The 24782-nt window shown below is 31.5% G+C and overlaps 3 protein-coding genes across 4 annotated transcripts in view; 1 reads left to right on the forward strand and 2 right to left on the reverse strand.

The window, feature by feature from the left end:
* Nucleotides 1–4734: 4734 nt before the first annotated feature.
* On the reverse strand, nt 4735–5914 carry LOC125864245 (uncharacterized). The gene is made up of 2 exons (XM_049544156.1): nt 5718–5914; nt 4735–5431 (listed from the first exon to the last, which is right to left on the reverse strand). The coding sequence occupies exons 1-2, from the start codon at nt 5912–5914 to the stop codon at nt 4735–4737; spliced, it is 894 nt and encodes a 297-aa protein (XP_049400113.1).
* Nucleotides 5915–11353: 5439 nt separating this feature from the next.
* LOC125864832 (uncharacterized) lies at nt 11354–13001 on the reverse strand. The gene is made up of 3 exons (XM_049544917.1): nt 12720–13001; nt 11947–12134; nt 11354–11587 (listed from the first exon to the last, which is right to left on the reverse strand). The coding sequence occupies exons 1-3, from the start codon at nt 12781–12783 to the stop codon at nt 11567–11569; spliced, it is 273 nt and encodes a 90-aa protein (XP_049400874.1). The 5' UTR covers nt 12784–13001; the 3' UTR covers nt 11354–11566.
* Nucleotides 13002–19280: 6279 nt separating this feature from the next.
* The window catches only part of LOC125864800 (importin subunit alpha-9), a 9800-nt gene continuing 4298 nt past the window's right edge, over nt 19281–24782 (forward strand). The window contains exons 1-6 of one of the 2 annotated variants that reach the window (XM_049544884.1): nt 19281–19601; nt 19889–20114; nt 20724–20877; nt 21267–21369; nt 23811–23995; nt 24279–24358. In XM_049544884.1, coding sequence (XP_049400841.1) covers nt 19550–19601; nt 19889–20114; nt 20724–20877; nt 21267–21369; nt 23811–23995; nt 24279–24358 — 800 coding nt within the window. In that variant the 5' untranslated portion in view covers nt 19281–19549. The remainder of the gene's footprint in view (nt 19602–19888; nt 20115–20723; nt 20878–21266; nt 21370–23810; nt 23996–24278; nt 24359–24782) is intronic. The other variant, XM_049544883.1, reaches the window with a different exon arrangement.

The raw sequence follows: 24782 nt of genomic DNA on the forward strand, positions 1-24782 counted from the left end.
GAGAACTGGAACATCTTCATCCAATCCAAATGCTAAAGAAAATGCTGAGAGCTTAACTGCTGCTAGAAAAAGAGGTACCACAACACTTCAAAGTATCGGTGGACAACCATTTGGAGAAGAAAAAAGTGATCAAAGTAGCGACGATCAATCTAGTGAAATGGAAAAAAATAGTAAGAATAACAGTGACCTATCAGGTGAAGAAAAAAGTGATGAAAATAGCAACGAAAATTCAAGTGAAGAGAAAAAAGATGGTGAGAGTCATGGAGATGAATCAAGTAGAGAGGAACAAAGTGAAGAAAGTGAAAGTGAACAATCGGATGAAAAAGAAGAAGAAGGTATTGAATCTTCTCCAAATTATGTTAAAATCATTTCCAATGATAAGTATAAGTTTAAGACCCACTTGAGTGTGTCTGGGTCTTATGATTCAAAAATCAATGCGAGAGTTGGTTTTGGAGCTCAATTTGTTGAGTTTAGAAAGATTTTAATCGCACAAAAAATTGAAAATGATTTTAAAAAATCTTGTTTTGGTCACTTTTTGAAGTTGGATTAATCTGTAGCAGTACAACTTTCAATGAAGTTAGTACATGGCCTTTGTCTTCGTCGTATATTTTCTGAAAAGAAAAAAGAGGGTTGGATTGATTATAATGGTTTGCCTCTTTGTTTTGACATTAATGAATTCACTATTATGACTGGACTTTGGTGTCATTCCCTACCTCCTCTTAGTCAACAATTAGCGAAAATTGGAAAAGAAGGTGAAATTTTGGTTGATCTGGTGGGTCAATTTGCAAATGCTGTTGTACTCATAGAAAAGATGAGTGATCCATGCTTAACCAAAAAGCAAAAGCTTGCTATTAGTATGGTTTGATTTTTGCATTGTGTATTGTGTTTAAAAAGTGCAGAAAAGAAGATAGAAACTCATTGGCTAAAGATGACGTCCAAAAAGAGTGTGTTCAATTCATATCCATGGGGTTGAGTTAGCTTTGATCTTACCATTAGCTATCTTTTGAAAGAGCTAGATTCAACCAAATCTCAGTATAATCTTCATGGATGTCCGTGGGCGTTCGCCGTAAGTAATTAAATTGATGTTTTTATTTTATAATTTTTAGTTAAATTATTATTTGACTTTATTATCTATACTAAGTTATTTTTAATATTATATTGTAGGCTTGGGCGTTTGAAGCTATTCCGGCACTTCAACGATTGACCAAGGATTCTTCACCTGAAAAATCAATTTCAAGAATGATTAAATGGATGCTGAAACACCTACTTACAAGACAAATATTGATCCTATTTATAAGACAAAAGAACAAGTAAGATTATATCTACATAATATTAGTAGTTGTGTTATGCAAAAGTTAAACAAGTAGTGTAATTATTGGACAACTGAACTTGTTGTTCCGTGAACTATTCAAGTTGTCCAACAATAGTAAAAGTTGTAAACATACAACTTAGCTATTATTGTACAACTAAATTAGTTATTTCAAAAATATTATATATCTACATAATATTAATTGTGTTATGCAATATTGAAATACTATTGTAATTATAAGACAACTAAACTTGTTTCCACAACTACTTTAGTTGTCCAACAACAATAAAAGTGATTTCAACAATCACATATTACTGAAGTTGTAATTGGACAACTGATTCAGTTATTTTTAAATTATGAATTACTTTTTTTTTTAAATGCAGATGCAAAATCAGGTTGTTCACCCTTTTCTTTTTCCAACAAACATAGAGAAGGAACAAATTTATGTTCAAGATATTGAGTCATATGAAGATAGTTCGGATCCAAAAATTGATGCTTTAAAATAAGAGTTGGCACTTGTAACAGCTATAAACTGAATATAACTGTTGTTGAAGAAGGTCTTGAGATAACTGATGGAGAGAATAGTGTTGCGAGAAATTATAGAGTTGAGAGAAACGGTGATGGCCAGATTGCTATAGATACTTGTAGATCTTTTGGTGGAGTAGGAAGAGATGAATCATATTTAGCTGATCTTGGTAGGGGAGAAGATACCCCTGGTGTGATAAAAACAACAAATGTGAATGCCTTCAATATTGATTGTTGTTGTAAATGTGAAACATGTTGTGATAAGTATGAAACTATTTTGAATGAAGTAAAATATTTGTCAACAAAGTTAGATGGGCAGCAATCAAAGAGGACTATATATCTGAGCTATGCAAGAAAATCTCCTTATACTCCTGCGTTAAAAAGAAGGTTGGTCATGATTTCCAAAGCCAAAAATGCAATGAAGAGTAGATTGGAAGTGAATTTGTACAAACCTCTTGATGTGGAGAAAAGAGAGATCTTTAGTGTCTTCATTAGCAAAAGGAAGAGGAAAGAAAAATGTATTTGAATGGTAGATTTAATTATCAGGACTTGGTGAGCATGACTGATCCATATTTTTTGTTCGAGTGCAAGGTAAATACTATTATATTTTTAATTTATACAATAATTTATTGATATTGAATTGACTCTCAACTTTATTTTGGCAGCATGTTGATGAGATCTTGTCCCTTATGCGCAAGAGACAAATTTGGTATCCCAAGCACTATGATCAAACAGATCTTATTTTAGATCTAAATTTCTATAACACCTTGTATAATCAGTACAACAACTTGAGAGAGAAGAGTTTAGTGGATGGTGCTCCACCAATGCATGAGGCACTCACATCGTTTGAGATGGACGATGACATACTCAAGTACTGTAAGGGTGAAATTCCCTATCCATATGGCCGAAAGTGGAATGGAGCAAAAAGAATTTACACCGTGATGAACATAAAGAATACACACTTTATTGCACTTGAATTTTTGATGGAGAAGGGCTTGATTCAAGTTTATGATTGCAATATTCATATGTGTGATGAGCCGACTTTTCTTACATTGATTCAGTCCATTCTCGAATTGTTGCCCAAACTACTCAAGTAGAGCGGGATGTTCAATCATTTGTCTGAAATTTTTTTGAATGATGCATGGTCATATGAGCGTCTAAAGAATGTGCCAAGTAACAATTCTCGTGCGGCATGTGGACCATATGTCTGTGTTTTTATTGATCACTTGCTTATTGGGATAGATATGAGTTGCCTTAACGACAATGAGGTGGATAATTTTAAGATGAAATATGTTGTTGTTGTGCTTGAGAAGGAATTAATTCCTTGAGAGAGTAGTTGTGTACAAAGTTGATTTTTGTACTTCATTGACAAAACATTTGGATCAATGAAATTATTGTGTTAGTTTTTATGTAATTATTTCAGTATTTTGTGTTTTTATTATCAACTACTTTAATTGTCTCTACAACTGCTTCAATCGTCCTTGTAAGTGCTTCAGTTGTTCGTACAACTGGTTCAATTGTTCCTACAACTACTTCAGTTGTTCGTACAACTGGTTCAATTGTTTCTACAACTAGTTTAGTTGTTCCTGCAACTGGTTTAATTGTTCCTCTAATTCTTTAGTTGTTTTGCACAAAATTACGTAGTTTATACTTAATAATTCACAAAATAACTCGATCGATCTTTAATTTTTACTAAACGACTTAGTTTATACTTAATAATCCACAAATAACTCGATCGTTCTTCAATTATTGTTAAATTACTTAGTTTATACTTAATAATTCACAAAATAACTCGGTTGATCTTTATTTTTTACTAAACGACTTAGTTTATACTTAATAATCCACAAAATAACTCGATAGATCTTTAATTTTTACTAAACGACTTAGTTTATACTTAATAATCCACAAAATAACTCGATCGATCTTTAATTTTTACTAAACGACTTAGTTTATACTTAATAATCCACAAATAACTCGATCGTTCTTCAATTATTGTTAAATTACTTAGTTTATACTTAATAATTCACAAAATAACTCGGTTGATCTTTAATTTTTACTAAACGACTTAGTTTATACTTAATAATCCACAAAATAACTCGATCGATCTTCGATTATTGTTAAATTACTTAGTTAATACTTAATAATCCACAAAATAACTCGATCGATCTTCAATTATTGTTAAATTACTTAGTTTATACTTAATAATTAACAAAATAACTCGATTGATCTTTAATTTTTACTAAACGACTTAGTTTATACTTAATAATTCACAAAATAACTCGATCGATCTTCAATTATTATTAAATTACTTAGTTTATGCTTAATAATTAACAAAATAACTCGATTGATCTTTAATTTTTACTAAACGACTTAGTTTATACTTAATAATTCACAAAATAACTCGATCGATCTTCAATTATTGTTAAATTACTTAGTTTATATTTAATAATTCACAAAATAACTCGGTTGATCTTTAATTTTTACTAAACGACTTAGTTTATACTAATAATTCACAAAATAACTCGATCGATCTTCAATTATTGTTAAACGACTTAGTTTATACTTAATAATTCACAAAATAACTCTATTGATCTTCAATATCAATGCGAAGTAATCTTAATAATTATAAAAATTGTCCCAACAACTATTAGAGTTGTTAGACAACTATGCGAAGTTGTTGGACAACTGTGAGAAGACGTTGGACAATTAAAAAGTTGTTGGAAAAACTAAAACAGTTGTTTAATAATGTGCAGTTAGTTGAAAAACTTGACCCCTTCAACTGTATCTGTTGTCTAACAACTTTTGAAGTTGTTGGTATACATCTAATAAAAATCTTAACTACATAATTGTTTGAACTAATCATAGCATCTGTAAATACATGTTATGCATACGATAATAACTCATGAAACTACACCATTACTTGTTCCTGCAACTTCATTCGATCTCGTAGGACATGAAGTTTTTTTGTGGCCAAATCTTTTACATAGAGAGCATTTATTTCTTTTCTTTGAAACCACTTCTCCTAAAGTAGGTACTCGTTTCAGCCGCTTTCTTCCCAGTTTAGTTTTCTTTTTAGGTGGAGGTATTACTCTCTCTAAAATTTCCAGAGGAAGATTCCAAAATTCTTCAGCTGGCACTGGATAGATTGGATCTGCATATGCAAGTATATATGACTCTATCTTATAATACGGAGAAGAGTACTCATAAATCATCTTGCCATATTCATCTCCAAATTTATGTCTGAGCGCAGCCATAGCATGTTGATAGGGTATTTTATCCAAGTCAAACTCTCGACACGAACATATTTTACTTCGAAGATGGACCATTGCGATTCCATTGTCCGCGGTGACGCTGAAGGTGTCTTCATCAATTTGATGGACCAATAATTTATTTCCCAGATTCTTATTAGCCATTATTTTAGTTTCAGCTGAAGGAACGAAGGTGGTTTTTAACTTGGCGTATGCCATTCTTCTCTCATGAAATTTTTCCAACCATCTCTTGCTTATATCATTGAACAAGGCAATAATAGGAAATTCTCTTGCTTCATTGAACATTGCATTAACAGACTCAGCAATATTTGAGGTCAATACATCATATCTGAAATATAAAAATTCAAAAATATCAAAAATTAAAATACAAACTATTGCAGATTTTTAATAACTATTGTAGTTTTGAAAACAACTGTTTTTAATGTCCCACAACTTCTGCAACTGTTGAAACAACTATGAAAGTTGTCCAACAACTATAATAATTGTTCCAACGATTATAATAATTGTCCCAACAACAACAATAATTGTTCGAACAACTATACTAATTATTCCAACAACTACAACAATTGTTAGAGACCTGCAATATTTATGTTTGAACTAGTAAGAAAGTTTACCTGTTTCCTGGAAAATATGCTCTACTCCATTTGTGAAACCCAATATTCTCAAGATAATCAGCGACCTCCGCATTGATAATTCGGATTTGTTCAAAATGGCCGATATGCTTTTGTTGCATGGTAATAATGTCCAAGAAAAGCTCCACAATGAAAAATTTTACGGGCATTTTCACCAAGATGCCTCGTGCAACATCCATGGTATGCTTCAGAGTAAAATTTTGATAGTGTTTTTTCTATGCTTGGATGCCTATCAGAAATAATGCACAACTCTGAAGTATCAGGGACTATGTCCAACAATTTCTCAAAAAAGTACATATATGCGGCATCACATTCCTTATCTACTACACAAAATGCAACAGGAAAAACATGATTTTCTATATCCTGTGCGACAACAGACAACAAAACTCCATCGTAACGACCTCTTAAGAATGTTCCATCAACGGCTAAAACTTTTCTCATATGCACAAACCCTCTAATCCAAGCTCCATAAGATGCAAAAAAAATATTTGAACCTTCCCTTGTCATCAAGCTTTAACGATGTCTTGCTTCCTTCATTTATAGTCATAAGCATATGACGATAACCATCTAGAACTGCATATCTGTGCTCCGGTGTCCCTCTTATCATAGCCTTTGCTATTTCACTGCTTTTTCAACACTTCCAGTAACTAATCTTGCAGCCCAAATCTACTTGCACTATATTTTTTATGTCTTTTGTGGAGGGACCTTTTCCATTCAAGTAATTAGGTTGTATGTATTCTGCAATGACATCTGCTGAGGCATATGGATGATGACTTGTAAGGTGTTGTGCCCCACATGAGTGAATGTTGCGATACTTTGTAATTTCAAATCTATTACAACTTTTAAGTTTTGTAGCTCGCAACCACCAATTACAATTCTGATCTACATATCTAGCACAATACACATCTTTAGAACTCTTCACAGATTTGAATGTTTGATCTTTCTTCACGGAAGCAAGCTTCAACAATTTAGTTAATTCTTGCTTGTCCTTGAAAATTTTACCCTTATAAAAATCTGTGCCGTCATCATCTGTGTAGCGGCTACCTTGTGTTGATATCGAATGTAGTGAAGCTTCATCATTTATAGGAATATCCATTGTAACAAGATGCTCTTCATCATTTACAACTGAATTTGTAGTCTCTATAATCTTCTCAACCACAGATATCCTTAAAATTGGCCTACTTTGATCATCCAAAAAAAATCGCAAATCAAGATCGTTTCTTATCCTAGAAGGAGCTCCTTTTTGCTTTTCAATAAAGCTAAGCATGTAACTAATAGAGAGATCATTTTTATCACAATCTAATTCAAACCTAGAAACAATGATGTCAACCAATTCATCGTACGTAACATTCTCGATTATCTTTATCGGTACTGTCTCTCGGCCCTTCGAACGCCAAGTATAACGAGTAGGATTCTCCACCAATTCACCATTTAAATCAACTCCTATTATTATATGGTCTTCCATAGAGGGAAACAATACTTGGAGACATCACAGGTAAGACATTCATCAAAGAACTGCAAAATTGCAAAAGAACATTGATTACTTGTTTTACATCTATTTAGTTACCTCACAACTATCAACAATTGGCATAAAAGTTTAGTAGCTTTGGAGACTGCTATAATTCTTCAATTATTTATTTCAATAATTAATACTTTGCCCACAATTATATTACTTGTCCTAAAAACTAATCTGTTGACCAACAACTGAACACAACTGTCAAACAACTGCAGTAGTTGTTGGGACAACTTCTATAATCGTCCGATAACTACAGACAGTTATTGGACAACTTCTATAATCGTCCGATAGCTACAGACTGTTGTTAGACAATTTCTATATCTGACAGAGATATTTATTTATTTCTACAAACAACTTCAGCAGTTGTCCAGATAACTACGAAAGTTGTTGGCTGAAATAATCAAATTAGATTTAATAAACCTAGCTGAAGAATGGACACAAAGTAATTTTTATACTTATCAATAATTCTCTTTTGAGTTAATTTCAAGATCAAACGGAACCAATGCAATGCAAAAAGTTCAAAAAATTTTGGTATCCATTTTCACAAAATTTTCTTGATAGATCTTCTCATAAACCACATATATGCTTACAAATTAAGAATGATGAGGATGAAGAAAAAGAAGAGGAAGGGAATTGAGAAGCATACTTCAGCCTCGTTGAAGACTTGGTAGTTGTCCTTCAGGCTCGTTGTTGAAGACGCTGCAGGTGAGAAAAAAGTATCGCCTTTTTTCTTCTCATATATTTTAGTGAAATTTTAGGTATTTTGAGGTAAAAAATATAGGGTAAAAGTGTAAAAGTTAAAAGTTTGGGGCTGTTGAGGAAAGATTTTTTAATTTCATTAATATTAATTATATATTTGTCACTTCTACCTAATATTTAAAACTTGGAGGACTCCTACCTAATTAACAAACTACTTTGTCACTTTTAATACACTATCCCAGGAAAATTAATCTTAATGACTCATTTTCTTTCTTAATAGCCTCGAGTAGGGCGGTTCAAAACCGATAATTTGAACCGCATTTTTTTTATTGATTTATCAGTATTGGNATTAATTATATATTTGTCACTTCTACCTAATATTTAAAACTTGGAGGACTCCTACCTAATTAACAAACTACTTTGTCACTTTTAATACACTATCCCAGGAAAATTAATCTTAATGACTCATTTTCTTTCTTAATAGCCTCGAGTAGGGCGGTTCAAAACCGATAATTTGAACCGCATTTTTTTTATTGATTTATCAGTATTGGGTTATTAGTTTAGCGGTTTTGATAACGATTTTGATTTTTTTTTTATCGGGTTGTTTTTTCTTAGCGGGTTGTTTTTTCTTAACGGGTTAACCGATAACCTAATAGTAAATTAATACCATTTTGTATATAAAGTCCTTGACTTAGAGTTTGATTTCCTACTTTTATTTCTGGTTGTTTCAATCACTTGGTTATTCTACAATATAAAAATGTTTGTTTTTAGCAAGATGTAACTTGTGAACTCATGTGCATGGTTCATTTGGTTTGTCACATTGTTTCTAAGTGATTTTCAATGTTTTCTTTGTGTCAAATCTTAACGGTTAAATCGATAACGATAAAAAACCAATAAATCAGTAACCGATAAGTCAATATCTTAATGGTTCGATAACGATTTAGCATCTCTACAAACCGATAACCAATAAGCCAAACCGATAAACTTCAAAACCAAACCAACCAATACGCAGCCCTAGCCTCGAGGTCGTTTGGTAGTTGATTTAGACGTGAGCAATATAGATATTAATTGGGGAATTTACGTAAATTTCATTAATTTAGAATTTAATTAGTTAGCTACACTTTAATGTTATGTATTTTATCAAATTTTGGTGTCTCCACATGCATGTATCTCAGATACATTGCATCAAATTTAGTTGTAATTTGTTCTAGATACATTACATCCAAGTGGATTAGTATGTATCAAGGATAAAAAGCAAATCTCGCTCGTTTCTTTTCCATCTCGCTCCCAAATACATGTAAATCACTCTAGATACATACATATACATGTATCTAGAATGTATCTAATGTGATTCACATGTATCTAGGATATATACTAATGACGCCAGCCTCTCTCCCTATTTTTGTGTACCTAGCAAAATTACATGCATCTAAGTGTAAGATACATAGGAACTCTTAATTATTGGTACGATACGTAATATTTTAAGAGTATAAGTAATAATAGTATATATATATGGTAATGAAGTTGTCACTCTCCCATGTATGAGTTCGAAACCTAAATAAGCCACCAAAAGATAAAAGTGACCAAAATAAGCCACCATTTTAGTAAGTAACTAAAATAGGCTTAGTGGAAGAAAAAATTCCGTTTTATGCCATATTCCAAACGTTTTTCGTTAGTCTCATAACGTGTATATTTTAATATATAATGGAACTATTTTTTACACCTTGTAAAACGAAACTATTTCTTACACTTTATAAAGTGTACGTTTTTCTTACACTTTGTAAAGTGAAAGTTTTTCTTACACTTTATAAAGTGGAAGAAAATCTTATACTTTAAGAAAAGTTACTTTACCTGTACATTGTATATAACGTAAAGTAAGAAGAAATGTCGAATCTCAATCTATAAGAGTCCAAAATCTTTTTCTCCAAGAATCAAAGGATTAGTCAAATATGAAAGATTTATATTTTTCCTTTAGGTAAATTAAAACTAATTATAAAAATAATATTCTATCAAACAACATCATTTGGGTTCCACTAGCTCACGAGCAACAATCTACACCACGCTATTTCATCAGTACAAACATAGAATTGATGGTGTCTAGCTTGTGTTCAGACATACGATATGAAGTCATGATTTATAATTAATGATTAAATATGCAATTTGGAATTATGATTTGAAATTTAATTTCAAATTCTCCAAAAAGCGTGATCCGGAAATTCAACTTTTGAAATATAAAATTTGATGTGTATATATATATATATATATATATATTAAAAAGAGACCCATCATTCTGAATTTTGTGAAAGTAACTTTTCTTGAAATGTAAGATTTTCTTCCACTTTATAAAGTGTAAGAAAAACTTACACTTTACAAAGTGTAAGAAATAGTTTTGTTTTACAAAGTGTAAAAAATAGTTCCATTATATATTAAAATATACACGTTATGATACTAATGGAAAACATTTGGAATATTGCATAAAACGAAATTTTTTCTTCCACTAAGCCTATTTTAGTTACTTACTAGAATAGTGGTTTATTTTGGTCACTTTTATCTTTCTGTGGCTTATTTAGGTTCCGAACTCCCCATGTATCTAGTATATCCCAGATACACGAGAATCACTTCTGATACATGCAAATACATGTATCTAGTGTGATTCACATGTATCTGGGATGCATATGAATCTCGCTCGCCTCTCTCCTTATTTTTGTGTATCAGTAGCAAAAATATATGTATCTAAATGTAAGATACTTGGGGAACTTTTAATTAGTGAAAAGATACGTAATAATTTGAAAGTATAGGTAACAAATAGTATATATGGTAGTGAAGTATATCTAATTGTGTAGTTTTTCCATATTAATTGGGGTTTTGTTCAGCTCAACTAACTTCATAAGATACCTATCACCTCCCACCAACAATATGTACCAGATAACTTTAATAGATGGGATAACTAATAGTCTAATACATATATATTATAATACATAATTCACTCGTAATTAACTCCTACATTACTACTATAGTAATATATATAACTCTAACTAATTACCAAACGACTCCTTAATACACAGGCCCTAAAACTTTGCATCAATTTCATTTAGATGCTCTAATAATAGCTTGTCATTTTTTTTTTGTTTTTTATTTTAGTTTCTACTCGGCATTCAATATTTGTATCTGGGAAGCTAAATCCAGATTCAATATTTCTTTTTTTCCAAATTTAAACAAAAGTTATTATTATAAACATTTTATCATACATTCAGATATTCAATTAGAATATGCTATAATTCAAGTATCTGCAAACTATCTATGTTTAGGCCTTCTTAATATTCTCATTGGAGAAATCATTCATTAACCAGGATGGAACTAAGTAGAAAAAAGGATTGAATATTCCATGGTCAAAAAATTATGATGCACAAAATGATTATAATGGATACAATAGCAATAATTGAAGTCTATCACAAGCCTCATTTATACAAAAATATTGGGAGATATATTATAAATGAAAAAAATAAAATTAAATCACATTCTAATGCATTTAATATGTATCCCCAAACTGCAGAAACACTCTTCTTGATTGTTCATCGAAATTTCCAAAAGCAAACACATCAAATTTCTTTTAAATTCATCCATGAATTTTCTTCCCCTACAAAAAATAGAAAAATACTAAATCAGAAATTGAATAAGAAAAATGGAAACAAAAAGAAACACGAAATCCTATTCGATCTATAAATATATATAAACTATGTAATTTTCCGCTGAAGAAAAACCCATCAACTTTTGCTATCTCCGTCGCATTCACTGTATTTACAATTAACTCAAACTCTATTATATAATTCAAAAAAAAATTCTAATTAATTCGAACTTTTGTGACACAAAAGATATTAACGTACGTAGTTATATTTAGCATCCTTTTAATTGAAATCATGGATCTGCCTCTACGTAAATTAAGGAAAAATTGAATAGTTCATTTATATATGAAGAGAGTAAAATTAAATTACTTACACTAATTTCTTCAGGTTTACTAACTTTCAATCCTTTGAATTTGCGATGATGTTTTAACATCATGTTTTGATGATGAAAATTATGTTTTCCCCTTGATCCTTTTGGTGGAGGAATATAAGAATGAGTTTCTGGACCTCTATAATCAATTTCATAAATTTCTGAATCCATCTTTAATAAATCCATTTTCCCTGTCAACAAAAATATCATTTTCATAATTAGTCACAATTAAATTTCATACACTACTAAAAAAAGGGCAAATTTTTAATGAAATCTGTCGAAAATTGGCATGATGGAAATGTTTCCGATGGACTTTCTATTGGAATTTCTACCGGATATTTCATAATTTCGATGACGTTCTAACATTTTGCCTTTACCATGCCTACCCTGTAATTAAAAAGGATTCTCCAACTAATAACTTTCTTGTTTCAAATGTGAAGGCTTATGTAACAATGAGATCTCCCTTGATCCTTGTTGTATGTGCCTGAAGGCTCCTCTTTCTTCACTTTGGGGAAGGGGGGGAGGGGGGGTCCTATACAGTAGGTAATAGCAGACACAAGCAAGTTGATCGAAGGAGACTAGTTCGAATGAAGAAATATATATAGGTGGGATGATTTTCAGTGAGTAAAGTAATCTAGGGGAAAGATAAGTTGCACCATACCATGAGAACATCCGTCGGAAAAATTCACGTGTTTTTAATAGTGACATTAAGTAAAGAAAAAGAGAAATTATTTCATAAACAAGAGATTAAAAAGATCAATTTGAAGACAAATTACCTGAAGAAGAACAAGGATCAATGAGGAGGAAAATCAAGAAAATGCAAATGAAACTAGCCTTCATGATCTCTATGGCAAAGAGACTACTAAAAAAGAACTTTTTTTATATATATATTTTGTGCTAAGGATCAAGAAATTAACTACCTAAAATAATATAGGGAGGAAAAATGAATCAAGGAACAAACATGAAGTGGAATACATATAGTTAAGGAATTTCACAATTTTTGGCAATTAAAAATGTCACCATCTAACACAGCAATTAGTTACAAGGTCCTGATGTAGATATGTTGGGTATGAACATTTATGTAGTGAAAAGAAAAAAAAAAGTCAGTCATGTAGCCTGCAGTTAATATTTTTTATTTTTTTTTATAACTGAAAAATTCGAAGAACAACCGACACATCACCTGAAAACTCTGTGAATAATAGGTTTGACGTGCACCTAAGCAACACATCATGTGTTTTACGTAAGTAACGTAACGCAGCTTATCACTTAACCAAATTTAGCCATGATGGCATCTTGTACTTATGTTTTGAGTCACCTAATTATGTAAATATTATTTTCATCAAGAGTGTGGCTAGTGTTCATGAAATAAGTTGAGAACTATCTATGAGATCTCATCAAGATCAAATCTCAACAAAAATCAGAAATAAGAAATAATAGGTGATTAGTTTATTTTTATTTATTCAAATATTGACGGATTACATGTACTAGCGGAAGATAATTAATGGATGAAGAACGCATAAATTACGTATATATTGATTCAGACACTACGATTATTTTATTTGTTGGTCTGGGAACTAGAGAAGGGGGAAGTGGAGTGTAGACAGTCCCATGTGTGTATTATTGCAAATGTCATAGAAGGACATCCTATTTAGAAGACCCCATTTGGCTGGACCTAATTCCACTAATAAATTACCCTTGTGTTTTCTTGCCTACTATTTTTCTGTTTATTTTATTTTCCTCTTCAATTTAATAAATTCAACAATAGAATGACACTACACACATTATGGGGACTTTATGTTCTAATTTTTTTTTATGACAAAATGTAATTTCGTTTCAATTTGATATGTAGTATTTGGAATTTATAGTAGAAAAATATGGGGCACCTTTGTAGCATACTGGGGTATTTTTTAGATTTTGAGATTCAAATGAATATTTATTATGACGTGTAGTATTTTTTACGTAATTTTTAAATATGTAAATTTTATTTCAAAAAACTTAAAGATTTCATGTCTGAGTTCCGAAATTATAATGAGTTATAGGACAATGACATGGTGATATGTTGAGTTGAATGGCATGACCAACAGGCAACAGCTAATGAACTATGTGAGATGGGCATGGTCCTTCCTTGTCTATGTCAACTTCTCTGTGACAGATACTTTCATCTCATACCTCTTCGTGATCGTTGAAGTTTATTTATTCTAAACTTATTATTGAATTTAGAGCTTGTTTTAGCTATTAGATCAACAATTTTTCTAATGCAATACAAAATCTAAGCAAGTTATTGAATATGTTCAATCAAACTTAATATTATAGTTTCGTTACGATCTCCACTTCAAATATCTTATAGTAAAATAAACTATATTAACATGCATTTTAACTCGTTAATTAGCAAGATATTTAGTCTATTTTTTTCGGGTTTGGGGACATGCTAATTGTTATAATAGTTACGTATTTGTTATTATAGGGAATTTGATCGTGTAAAATAATTATATATAATGTATATATAGAGAGAGAATTAAAACCTGGATGAAAATTTTCTACACACCAATCAGCTTAATAATTAATATAGGAAATCATACTAATTAACTACTAGTATAATATCATTATATTCATTTTTATTCTTTCATTATGTGTGTAACTTTGTTAGTTATCTAATTATTTAATCAATCAATCGGTTAATAATCGACCTTATTAAGCTAATAAAGAATAACAAGAGATTTGTTTCATAGAGTTCAGAGTTTAATGTCTATTTTAGAGTTACGATTAATATAAGTTCGAACCTTTTTTTTTACTCCCAAAACTTTTTTTTTTTTGGTAGTGGCTCCTTTAATTTATTTATAATAGCTATTAGCTTGACTTTGTAATTACTTTTAAAATAATTGTAATATATAGTTTGTAATTTTATTTATGTAGCCCCAATAATGGTGGATATAACCATATCTTTTTTATTCAAATTACTAGGATTTGCAACACATGTTATTGTCACCTTTAGTTTTTGTCACTTTTCACTGACTAAAAGAGAATAATTAAACTTTCGGTGCAGCGGCTAATTTATGTGCATTTGATATTTACATCAAATTATATCAACTTATTGTATATAATTAAGTGATTTAATGTAATAAAAATATTATCATATTAACTATGATCAAATAGTACAATAATTGTCTATTAACAAGCACACAATGAAGATGTTTATTGATGTGTATAAATATCGAGTACTAATAAAAGATATGGGGATGCTTTCATCTGAACACAAATTCAACGAAGATGTTTCTAGTTCAATAATTGCTTGGGAAAAGAATATATACCACACATGATACGAACTGAAACTTAAATTATTTATCATGTCAAATTTAGTATTTATTTACATACTTTCTTGATTATTTTCAAAGTTAACGATAATATATCTAATGAAATATAATCTAGTAAAGTAAGTTTGAGAAAACAAAATTTATATACACAAATTTTACTCTACCTCAAAATTGTACTGATATTATTCAATGTGTACTTTATTTATTCATATACTTTCCAAGTTTTCATCAATGAAAAAGGTCCAAATGGCATGTACGGTGGTTTAATCTCCACGACTTAGTTTTCGTTTGATCATAAATTTTATAGTTAAAATTTAAAATTTTAAAAATTAAGTTTTGAAAATTGTAATTTTCTGAAATTTGATGTTGTGTTTAGGATCATTTTACTTAGAAAAAAAATAAAGTTTTATGAGTGAAAATTCAAAAGAAATGATCTGTATCATATCAGTTTTTGAGAAGTTGAAAATAATTGAAGATCAGATCTTTTCAAAATTTGCTCAAATTTTATGGCGAAACAAAGTTTTAAAGATGTTTATCTTTCAATCCGATATAAAATCTATGACCTTATTTAATTACTTCATTTGTCTCAATTTGTTTGTCCTACTTTCTTTTAGTGAAAAAATGTCTTTTTTTAAAATAATTTTTAGTTTCAACTTTTCACGTAATGTATTTTAAATCATAAGATTAAATAATGTCGTAATATATTCGACATATCTTTAGTTTAAAATCACAAAATTTAAAATTTTTCTTCACTATTATAAAATTTCATGTGAAATAAAAAAATAGACAAACAAATTAGAGAATATATCTTTCACTTGTTTCTATTTGAGTTTTAACTTCTTCAAAAGTACATATCTATAATCACCCTTATTTAATTATATACATATTGTTCAAAATTGTCAAAAAGAACTCCATATACGTAATGACAGTATAATTCAATTTCATTATTATATTCTTTTAATTTAAATTAACATGATTCTTAAATAGATTCACTTAATTTTATCTAGATGAAGAGATTACAATTAATTTTATAATAGTAACATTTCATTTTTATAACAGCTCTTAGGGGTTGCACATTTAAATTTGGTTAATTTGCACACGTTCTAAACGTAATATTTTGTTGATTTTAATTTTTATTTTAAATCAAACAAATATCTTAAGTTTATATTTTTATAAAAAAATTTAATAATTTAATTGATTGATTATTTGAACTTTCACTTTATAGATGACAGTCCTGATTCCATACTTTGTAACCTACATTTTCCCTCACCCTACTCCCAAGTCCCAATTATTAATTTTTTTTTAACAACAATTATTAGTTTTTTTTTATATATATGTGACGACAAATTGTAACAACAATACATTACTTTCTAACTAATTAATTATTCTCTCTTTTGTTTGAACTTGGGATATAATATTTTATGAGCGATGCATCTCAAATATTATAATACCATAGACTAATTCCATCCACTCTGATCAAATCTGAACAAAGTCTATTCATATTTGTTAATCAAATTAGTTAAAGAACGAGTCAAAAACATATTTAAAAAATATCTTATTTTTGTTGAGTTGTATATATGAATCATTATGTGTGTGAGATTTTAGTAGAAAGGAAAACAATTAATAGTTAAAGTATATCGTTTTAACAAAAAATTGATGATAATTCGATAAAAGACCTTGCATACATGATAGTTCATATATGTAGAAATTCGAAAAATTATAAATTTAAATGTGTTTTTGACGATAATATTTATCATTTTTCCATAATTTATAATTATGTATAGTTATATCACATATACATTTAATATCATTTACGTTATTTCTTTAAGAAAATATTCTTACGCATATTAAGATATCATATGTCCAATGCACGTATGTGCGAATTTATATGTAACAAATTAACAATGAATGTATATGAAATTTCATTTAATATATCATAAAAGAAAAATTAAATTACTTAAGTATTTTTAATCTCAAACTATTTAAAAGACGATATTACTAAACGTACTTATTCGATCGAATAATTTGAAAAAAATAAATAATTTGAATCATAACTCAAAATTGAACAAATCTACCTATTTCTTTTATTTGAAATGAATTATGACGAGAAAATGATCAAAATGATCCTTAATGTATGGAGGTTGAAGTGTTTTGATCCTTGATATATACCACTTAATAGATATAGTCCTTAATGTATATAAAATGTGATCATTTTGGTCCTAACCCTAAAACTTAACAATATCCGTTAAAGTTTAACAGATAAACTCAAATTCTCTACCCTCTCTCTCCTCCTTTCTTCCTCCCTGCTACTGCTTCTACCACGACATGGATTTCAACAAAACAATTTAAAATTTAAGAAACTCCACACACTCCCAGAGAAAAATAGACATTGATGATGAAGGGGATTAAAGAGAAAAAAATAATAATTTGGCCAACTTACAACAAGAATCAAGTTTAAGATCACGATTTAGAATATCCATGGAGGTAAATGATAAGCCTTGTCGATTCAAAGGGGTGAAATCTGATAAAATTTTAGGAGAAATTGGACAGACCTGATGGAAGAAACGCGACACAAACACAGACAATACTACTTTTAAGAGTTTTCATAATCAATTTAAAATAGAGCAACTTTAACATATAGCAAACACAAAATTCATATTTGTATGCTATAACAAACTTTGCATAATTGCGCTCCATAGCAAACATAAATATGTATATTTCGCTATACATATACAAAAGAAAGCAGTTGTATAATCTGCTTTGGTATACATATACAAAAAGATCAATTGTATAAAGTGAGAGAGAGGAGTGAGCGAGCGATATCTGGGAGAGTGGCGAGTGAGATCTGAGAGAGGGGAGAGAGGAGAACGAAAAAATATGTATATATACAATTTTCACGCATTTTATACATTTGCGTTTTTGTATAAAGTGAGAGAGGGAAGTGAGAAAGCGAGATCTGGGAGAGTGGCGAGCGAGATCTAGGAGAGGGGAGAGAGAGGAACGAAAATATATGTATATATACAATTTTCTCTCGCTTTATATAAACATAAACGCATTTTATACAATTTGCGGTTTTTGTATAAAGTGAGAGAGGCGAGTGAGAGAGCGAGATCTGGGAGAGTGGCGAGCGAGATCTGGGAGAGGGGAGCGAAAATATATGTATATATACAATTTTCTCTCGCTTTATACAAACACAAATGCACTTTATACACTTGCGTTTGTATAAAAAACGAGAGAGGCAAGGGAGAGAACGAGAGTGGCGAGCGAGATTCACCAGGAGAGAGGTTAAATAGCAATAGTTTGCTATGGGGTACAATTAAATCAAACTATATTTATAGCATTTAATTTGAATTAATAGTTTGCTATTATATACAATTTTCCCAATAATATATGTTGCTTATAAATAAAAGAAAATTAATTTTTGTTTGGAACCAATTGTGAAACAATTTGGAAAAAAAAGAACATAGAAATTCAATTACAGAAGCAGCAACACCGAGGAAGAAAGGAGGAGAGAGCGCGTAGAGGAGGAGGATGCTTTTTTAGTTTTTCCTGTTAAAGTTAACGAATAAGTATTAAGTTTTAGGTTTAGGATCAAAATGATCATATTTACATATGTTAAGGACTATATCCATTAAGTGGGATAGATAAAGGACCAAAACATTTCATCTGCCATACATTAAGGATCATTTTCTCGAATTATGACATCCAAGATCTTCAAATTTTAAATCCGCCCTAATAACTAGTGAATTAATAAAAGGGGAGAAAAGGCCTTTTATAATTTATTTTGTATTTGATGTTCGATTTCCATATTAAAGTCTAATTATTTTGATTCGCGCTATGTAAGATCCCATTAAAAAAAGCGCTATCTATAAAAAAAAATTCATACCCAAAACTCGAATCTCAAATCTCTCGGTAATGAAAGGTCGTCAAAGGCTCCTAATAAATTGCATTCTAACTTTATTTTATTTTCATGTCAGAATCTTTTTGACTATAAAAGAAGAATTTTGAGAATCAATAATAACAACAAAAACTAAAAAGATAAAAAATACAAAAACTACAGAAAAAAAGAAAAAGAAAACACAATAGGAAAAACGCACCCAACTATACCTAGCTGGAATTCAATTTTCCCAAAAATTCATCGTTAAATTGAGTGCAAGATTTTTCATTTTCTTCAAAAACCCAAAAGATTTTGGTACTTCAAGAACCCTATTTCTCGTTTAATTCAAAAAAGTTCTCATATTTTCTGCTATTGACGAAATCCCCCATTTGAAGAGCTTCATTGGTTAATCAAAACTATGGCAGATGAAGGTTTGGTTTCTCATAAAAGAGACCCCATCAAAGCTTCAGGTATGGAAACTCCTTTTTATCCCATTTTGCTCAGTTTATGTTGAAAAAAATTCAATCTTGGTAGTTTTGAAATGTAAAGACCAAGTTTCTATCTGTGATTAAATGTCCAACAAAAATATAAGCTTGGTGTGGTATTGGGTTTTTTCTTAGCTAAAGAATTAGTTGGTTAGTGAAGTTTTGTTCATTTCTCCTAATTGCTAAAGTTTCAAGATTTGAACTTGGTTATGTTTATGTGTTGAATGGATGTCTTGTTCCTGTTTGATTTAGTGTGAATTTGGTTTTTTCAGTTGGCAATGCTGCAGCACAGCGAAGACGGCAACATGCTGTTACAGTGGGGAAGGAAAGGAGAGAAGCCCTGATGCGGACAAAGCGGCTATGCAGAGTGGGAGTTAGTGGTGATTTTGATGAGGCCTCTATTGATGATAGTGATATGATGATTGAAGAAGATCAAGCAATTTTGGAGGCCTTGACTTCGGCAGCTGTGGAAGAATTAAAGCTTGATGTTGCCTACCAGTATGGAGAATACTTTTTGTTTTGCTATGAAGAAATTTTGGTTAACAGTGGCTTTTTGTGTTACAAGTTGTTTTCTATCTTAAATTTCAGTTATCTTGATTAGTTGTAATTGCTTCGGTTTATTTTCGTTGTCTTCTTGTGATGTTAGGTTTACCTATCCTCTTTTAACACCTTTAATCCTCATTGACTATTCATGGAGTCCCCATTCATATAACATTCTTGGTGTATTTCTTGTTAGTGATTTCATAGGAATAAGTGTGATATATAGAAAATGTCTAATCTGTATGAAAAGATAAAATATTAAGTGTCGGAAAGAAACAGAATCAGATAGAGTGAATAGGTATAGTAACTGCCTGCAACTTAGTTTGGGATTGAAGCATAAGGCTTGTTGTAGTAGAGGTACTTCAATAAAGAATTGTGTGGTCCTTCCAGAGTTCGCCTTGCCATTGATCTTTGGAGCTCCCCCTAGACTATTGGACGGGGCCTGGAAAATGATTTCTGCTGTAGTCTTCACCGGTGATTCGCTATAAGCTTTATGTATTTGACAGTTGATCATGCCATATGTTTTCCCTTTCAGTTACTGATTAAGTGAAGTCTCACAATTGCTAGGGGTAAAGGGGCAACAGAGAAAAGGGTGAATGCTCTTCGTGAGCTGAGACGCTTTCTCTCTAGGTCGGAATTCCCTCCTGTTGAAGCTGCCCTACAGGCTGGAGCTATACCTCTACTTATTCAGTGTCTTTCATTTGGCTCTCCAGATGAACAGGTAAAGGAATGCATTAAAAATTTCTGCTGACTGTTAATGTAAGGAGTTCTGATTTCTTCTTAAAGACTTTTCATATGACACATAGCATACTTGTACAGTTGTACTTTTGGCTTTGTTGGGAGTTGCTTTATGCTTGATGGAAGATCACACTTTTATTTGGTCAAATCTTTGTGATATTCATTGGCTTGATTTCACACGATATCGCAGCTTCTGTTAACAAGTTATATACATGTTACTGAATCATTGCATATAGAAATTCCTCTCTCATGCTTGGTAACCAAGCGATTAATGGTGGCCTTATCTCTCTTTTAAAGAAAATGGGAAAAAGTTTTAATGACTTGAGACCTATATATTGACAATGTCTTACCTGGGTCATTATCTTGATGTAGTTGCTTGAGGCTGCTTGGTGCCTAACTAATATTGCTGCTGGAAAACCCGAGGAAACCAAAGCTTTGTTGCCTGCATTACCATTGCTTGTGGCTCATCTAGGAGGTTGGTGGAAGCCTCTCTTTCTTCAGTTTGATTTTCAAGTATACTTTAAGTTATTTCTTGAAATTACCATATCCAGCCTCGAGTTTGAAGTACATATAATACAGATAATGAAATATTAACACAGTGACTAGATGGAGGTCTTTTGAAACCCCTTGCCTACGACAACAGGGGGGTGAGCTCGTAGCATAGGGATTGCCTAGTGCAATTTACCTCTCATGTGTGGTTTGCGGGCTATTGCACAGGAGCAGAGTTTGCCCTATGCTCCCCCAAAAGGTAGCGCTGTGGGTTCCCTTTTCAACAACAGAAAAATTCCAGAATACATCTACCTTATTTAAGCTATCTGAAGATTCTCACAAATCCTTACCACAATTACAAAGATTGATGTAATTTAAAAAATATAATTTTTTAGATGCCGTTAATTCTGGGACCTTGGAATTATGTAAGAATATTTACTAGTTGGTCATCTGAATTGATGACTCATAAGTCATAGCTACATATCTTTGGTCAATATTTTGCCAACAATCTATTTCTCTTTCTTTGACGAAACGTGGGAATTTGTAGTGGCTTAATTGTATCAATTTTATGTTGGATTTTAGCTTATTAAGAAACAACTTTTATCGTATTCCCTCATGTGGTTAAGGCCATGGCTCAATACTCTAGGTCCATGCTTGGTTTGGTCATCACATCTTTGGTTTTTACTTTTCTAAGAGACTCGATGAGGTGAGTTGTCTATCCAAGGGAATTTCTGCTTGCCGGAGCCCAGAAGTAAAATACCCAAGAATTGATGCACGTCCTCTGTTTTTTTAATAATTAGTCCTTATCATGGCGATTGATACACCTGTGAATGCGCATTAAAGCATACCAACGTCTGTTACAAGAAGCCAGCAGAATCTGGCTAACAACGCTAACAATGAATGATATATCAGGTTGCGTGATTTTGAGAAAGTTGATCTTGTGAACAAATCTCCTATATAGTCCTAGGTCATTTAAAAGGCCCCATTATATAGGAATAAATAAAATGTTACCAGTATCAAAAAAATTATATAGGAATAAAGGATCCTTAGAGGATGAATAAGTCTGGATCCAGCGTACCAGAGTTCTGCCGCCTTTTTTCCAAAAAGGTATATTAGTTTCGCGAGTTTTTGCTCCAGAAATGACAGGGTGCTATTTAAATTGATCAACCCTTTATGATCATGACATGTCAGGATAGTGTCATGAACACAAGCAACTAGGGAAGTCCGTGCTTTGATCTAGTGGTAAGATCACAATATGTGGCGTGTGGATTAGGTGTGCGTCACAAGTTCAAATCCTACTGGCCTACCATAAAGAAAAGCTTGGTATTTAAGTGGAGAAGGATAAAGTGGCCAGTCCATTAACCACCGAGTTTCGAAATGTGCGTTACTGTCCATTGGAGATTTTTCGGTTATCAGAAAGAAAGAAAGAAAGAAGAAGAATGTTGGTAAAAGACTTAGGGGTCATTTGGTAGAGTGTATAAAAATAATGCTAAATAGAGTGTATTAGTAATGCTTGCATTAGCAATGCATGCATTAGTTATACATAGATTATTTTTATGCATTGTTTGGTTTGATGCATTAAATATAGAATGCTTTGCATTAAAAAAATTATTTACAAAGATACCCTTCACTATTATGGTGGAAAAGATATAAAAAAGGTATTGAGGGGCAATTGGGTCTTTAATTGAGTTAATGCATGCATTAAAACTATTGCATTGCTAATACCTAGAAATCCATGGTATTAGCAATACACACCTTAATACACAATAGAGTGTATGACTAATGCAAGCATTAGTTATACGTAGGTTGGAAAATAGTACCAAGCAAGGTACTAGTAATACACAAGGCTAATACATGCATTATTTTTTTTAATACACTCTACCAAACGACCCCTTAATGGTTTGCTTCATTTGGAAATATGAGCTAGAACAGCCAAATCATGCCCTTGGAGATTGAGGCCTTAAACAGATTGACACATTCGACTTTGATTGCTTAATTAACTTCCACAAAAGTAATACAACATCTTTTTACCAATTGACAAAAGGACCAGTGAAAATATGGGTACCACAGAGATAAGGAGACACATAATGGCACTTTTTGCCACCAGAGAAAAAATTGATCGTATTTGGACCTTATATCTGATTGTATCCTTTGGAAATTAATCAGACTTTAAGGCAATAAAATTTCACCTCTGGTATTACATTGACTGTAAAGACTTAATGGCATTTTATTATTGTCTCTATGTGATAAAGATCAAGCATTATAACGTAGAGTAGTTATTCCCTCAGTAGCAGGGTCTGACGCCAACCATAATAAGCCATTGCTTCTTCACAGTTAAGTTATTGGGACAATGGATAGATTTGATATTTCTTTTGTTAAGTTTACATTTGATTAATTATTCACTGTTTTGTTCTTATTAATTTGTAGAGAAGAGTTCCTTACATGTCGTGGAGCAGTGTGCATGGGCATTGGGAAATGTTGCTGGTGAAAGTGAAGAGCTGAGAAATGTTCTCCTATTACAAGGAGCCTTACCAGCTCTTGCAAGGATGCTGCTGCCTAACAAGAGGTCAACAGTGAGAACAGCTGCTTGGGCATTATCAAACCTAATCAAGGTTCAAGAATGAAGTTCCTCTCCTTATTGTGCATATTTTCTGAGTATTTTTTTAAAAAAATTACTGTCTGTCCCATCAGTACAATTCATCTTTAGGTGACTACCAAAAGCAAATTGAGCTTGCTTTTATGCTACTAACTCTTTTTGACAATCTGAGAGAATGGTTTACTTGTTACTTCTTTTCCCTCGAGTGTATGTCTTCTAATTTTTATTTTTATTTTGAACATGATGTCTTCTGATTTTTTTGAACTTTTGAAATATAAGATCCTCTTTGTTTTGTGTAGGGACCAGATCCTAGAGCTGCAACGGAGTTGATAAAAATTGATGGAATACCTGATAGAATTGTTCGACATTTAAAGAAAGGGTAGGTTGTTTCGGAGTCACTTGCTTTGTAGCGATGTACAAGTTCATACTTTTTGTACTATCTACTGTACCTTGTTGGTAATGTTACTACTGCTAAGTGTTCCACATTGGTTGAGGGATGGGTTGTTTGTCTCTCACCACATGAGCAAGCTTTTGTCGTTGAGTTTTGACCAAGATCCATTTGTGTACACGGCAATAGAGCCAGGTCCATCCCTGTTATTGTATGTCCCAATGTTGGGCCCCTATGCTGTGTTGTGCAGTGCACACTTCAGTTGGCAAGCCTGGTTGTGCGGAGGTGGTAAGTGTTCCACATTGGATGAGGATGGGTTTATCTCCTTATATGGTTTTGGGCAATCCTTACCCTCATAAGCTAACTTTTAGAGTTGAATTAGGCCCAAAGTCCTTGTATTGAATAAACTACTTTA

Source organism: Solanum stenotomum, chromosome 5 (genome assembly GCF_019186545.1).
Source record: "Solanum stenotomum isolate F172 chromosome 5, ASM1918654v1, whole genome shotgun sequence".
In the NCBI taxonomy this organism is placed as follows: Eukaryota; Viridiplantae; Streptophyta; class Magnoliopsida; order Solanales; family Solanaceae; genus Solanum; species Solanum stenotomum.

Bases quoted from the DNA above. Each gene is read 5' to 3' on its own strand.
- LOC125864832 (XM_049544917.1), bottom strand. From the start codon at position 12,783: ATGAAGGCTAGTTTCATTTGCATTTTCTTGATTTTCCTCCTCATTGAT. The intron at 12,135-12,719 runs GTAATTTGTCTT...TTTTGTTGACAG, and splicing joins TGATCCTTGTTCTTCTTCAG to GGAAAATGGATTTATTAAAG. The intron at 11,588-11,946 runs GTAAGTAATTTA...TATTTTTTGTAG, and splicing joins GTAAACCTGAAGAAATTAGT to GGGAAGAAAATTCATGGATG.
- LOC125864245 (XM_049544156.1), bottom strand. From the start codon at position 5,914: ATGGATGTTGCACGAGGCATCTTGGTGAAAATGCCCGTAAAATTTTTC. The intron at 5,432-5,717 runs GTAAACTTTCTT...TTTATATTTCAG, and splicing joins GCATATTTTCCAGGAAACAG to ATATGATGTATTGACCTCAA.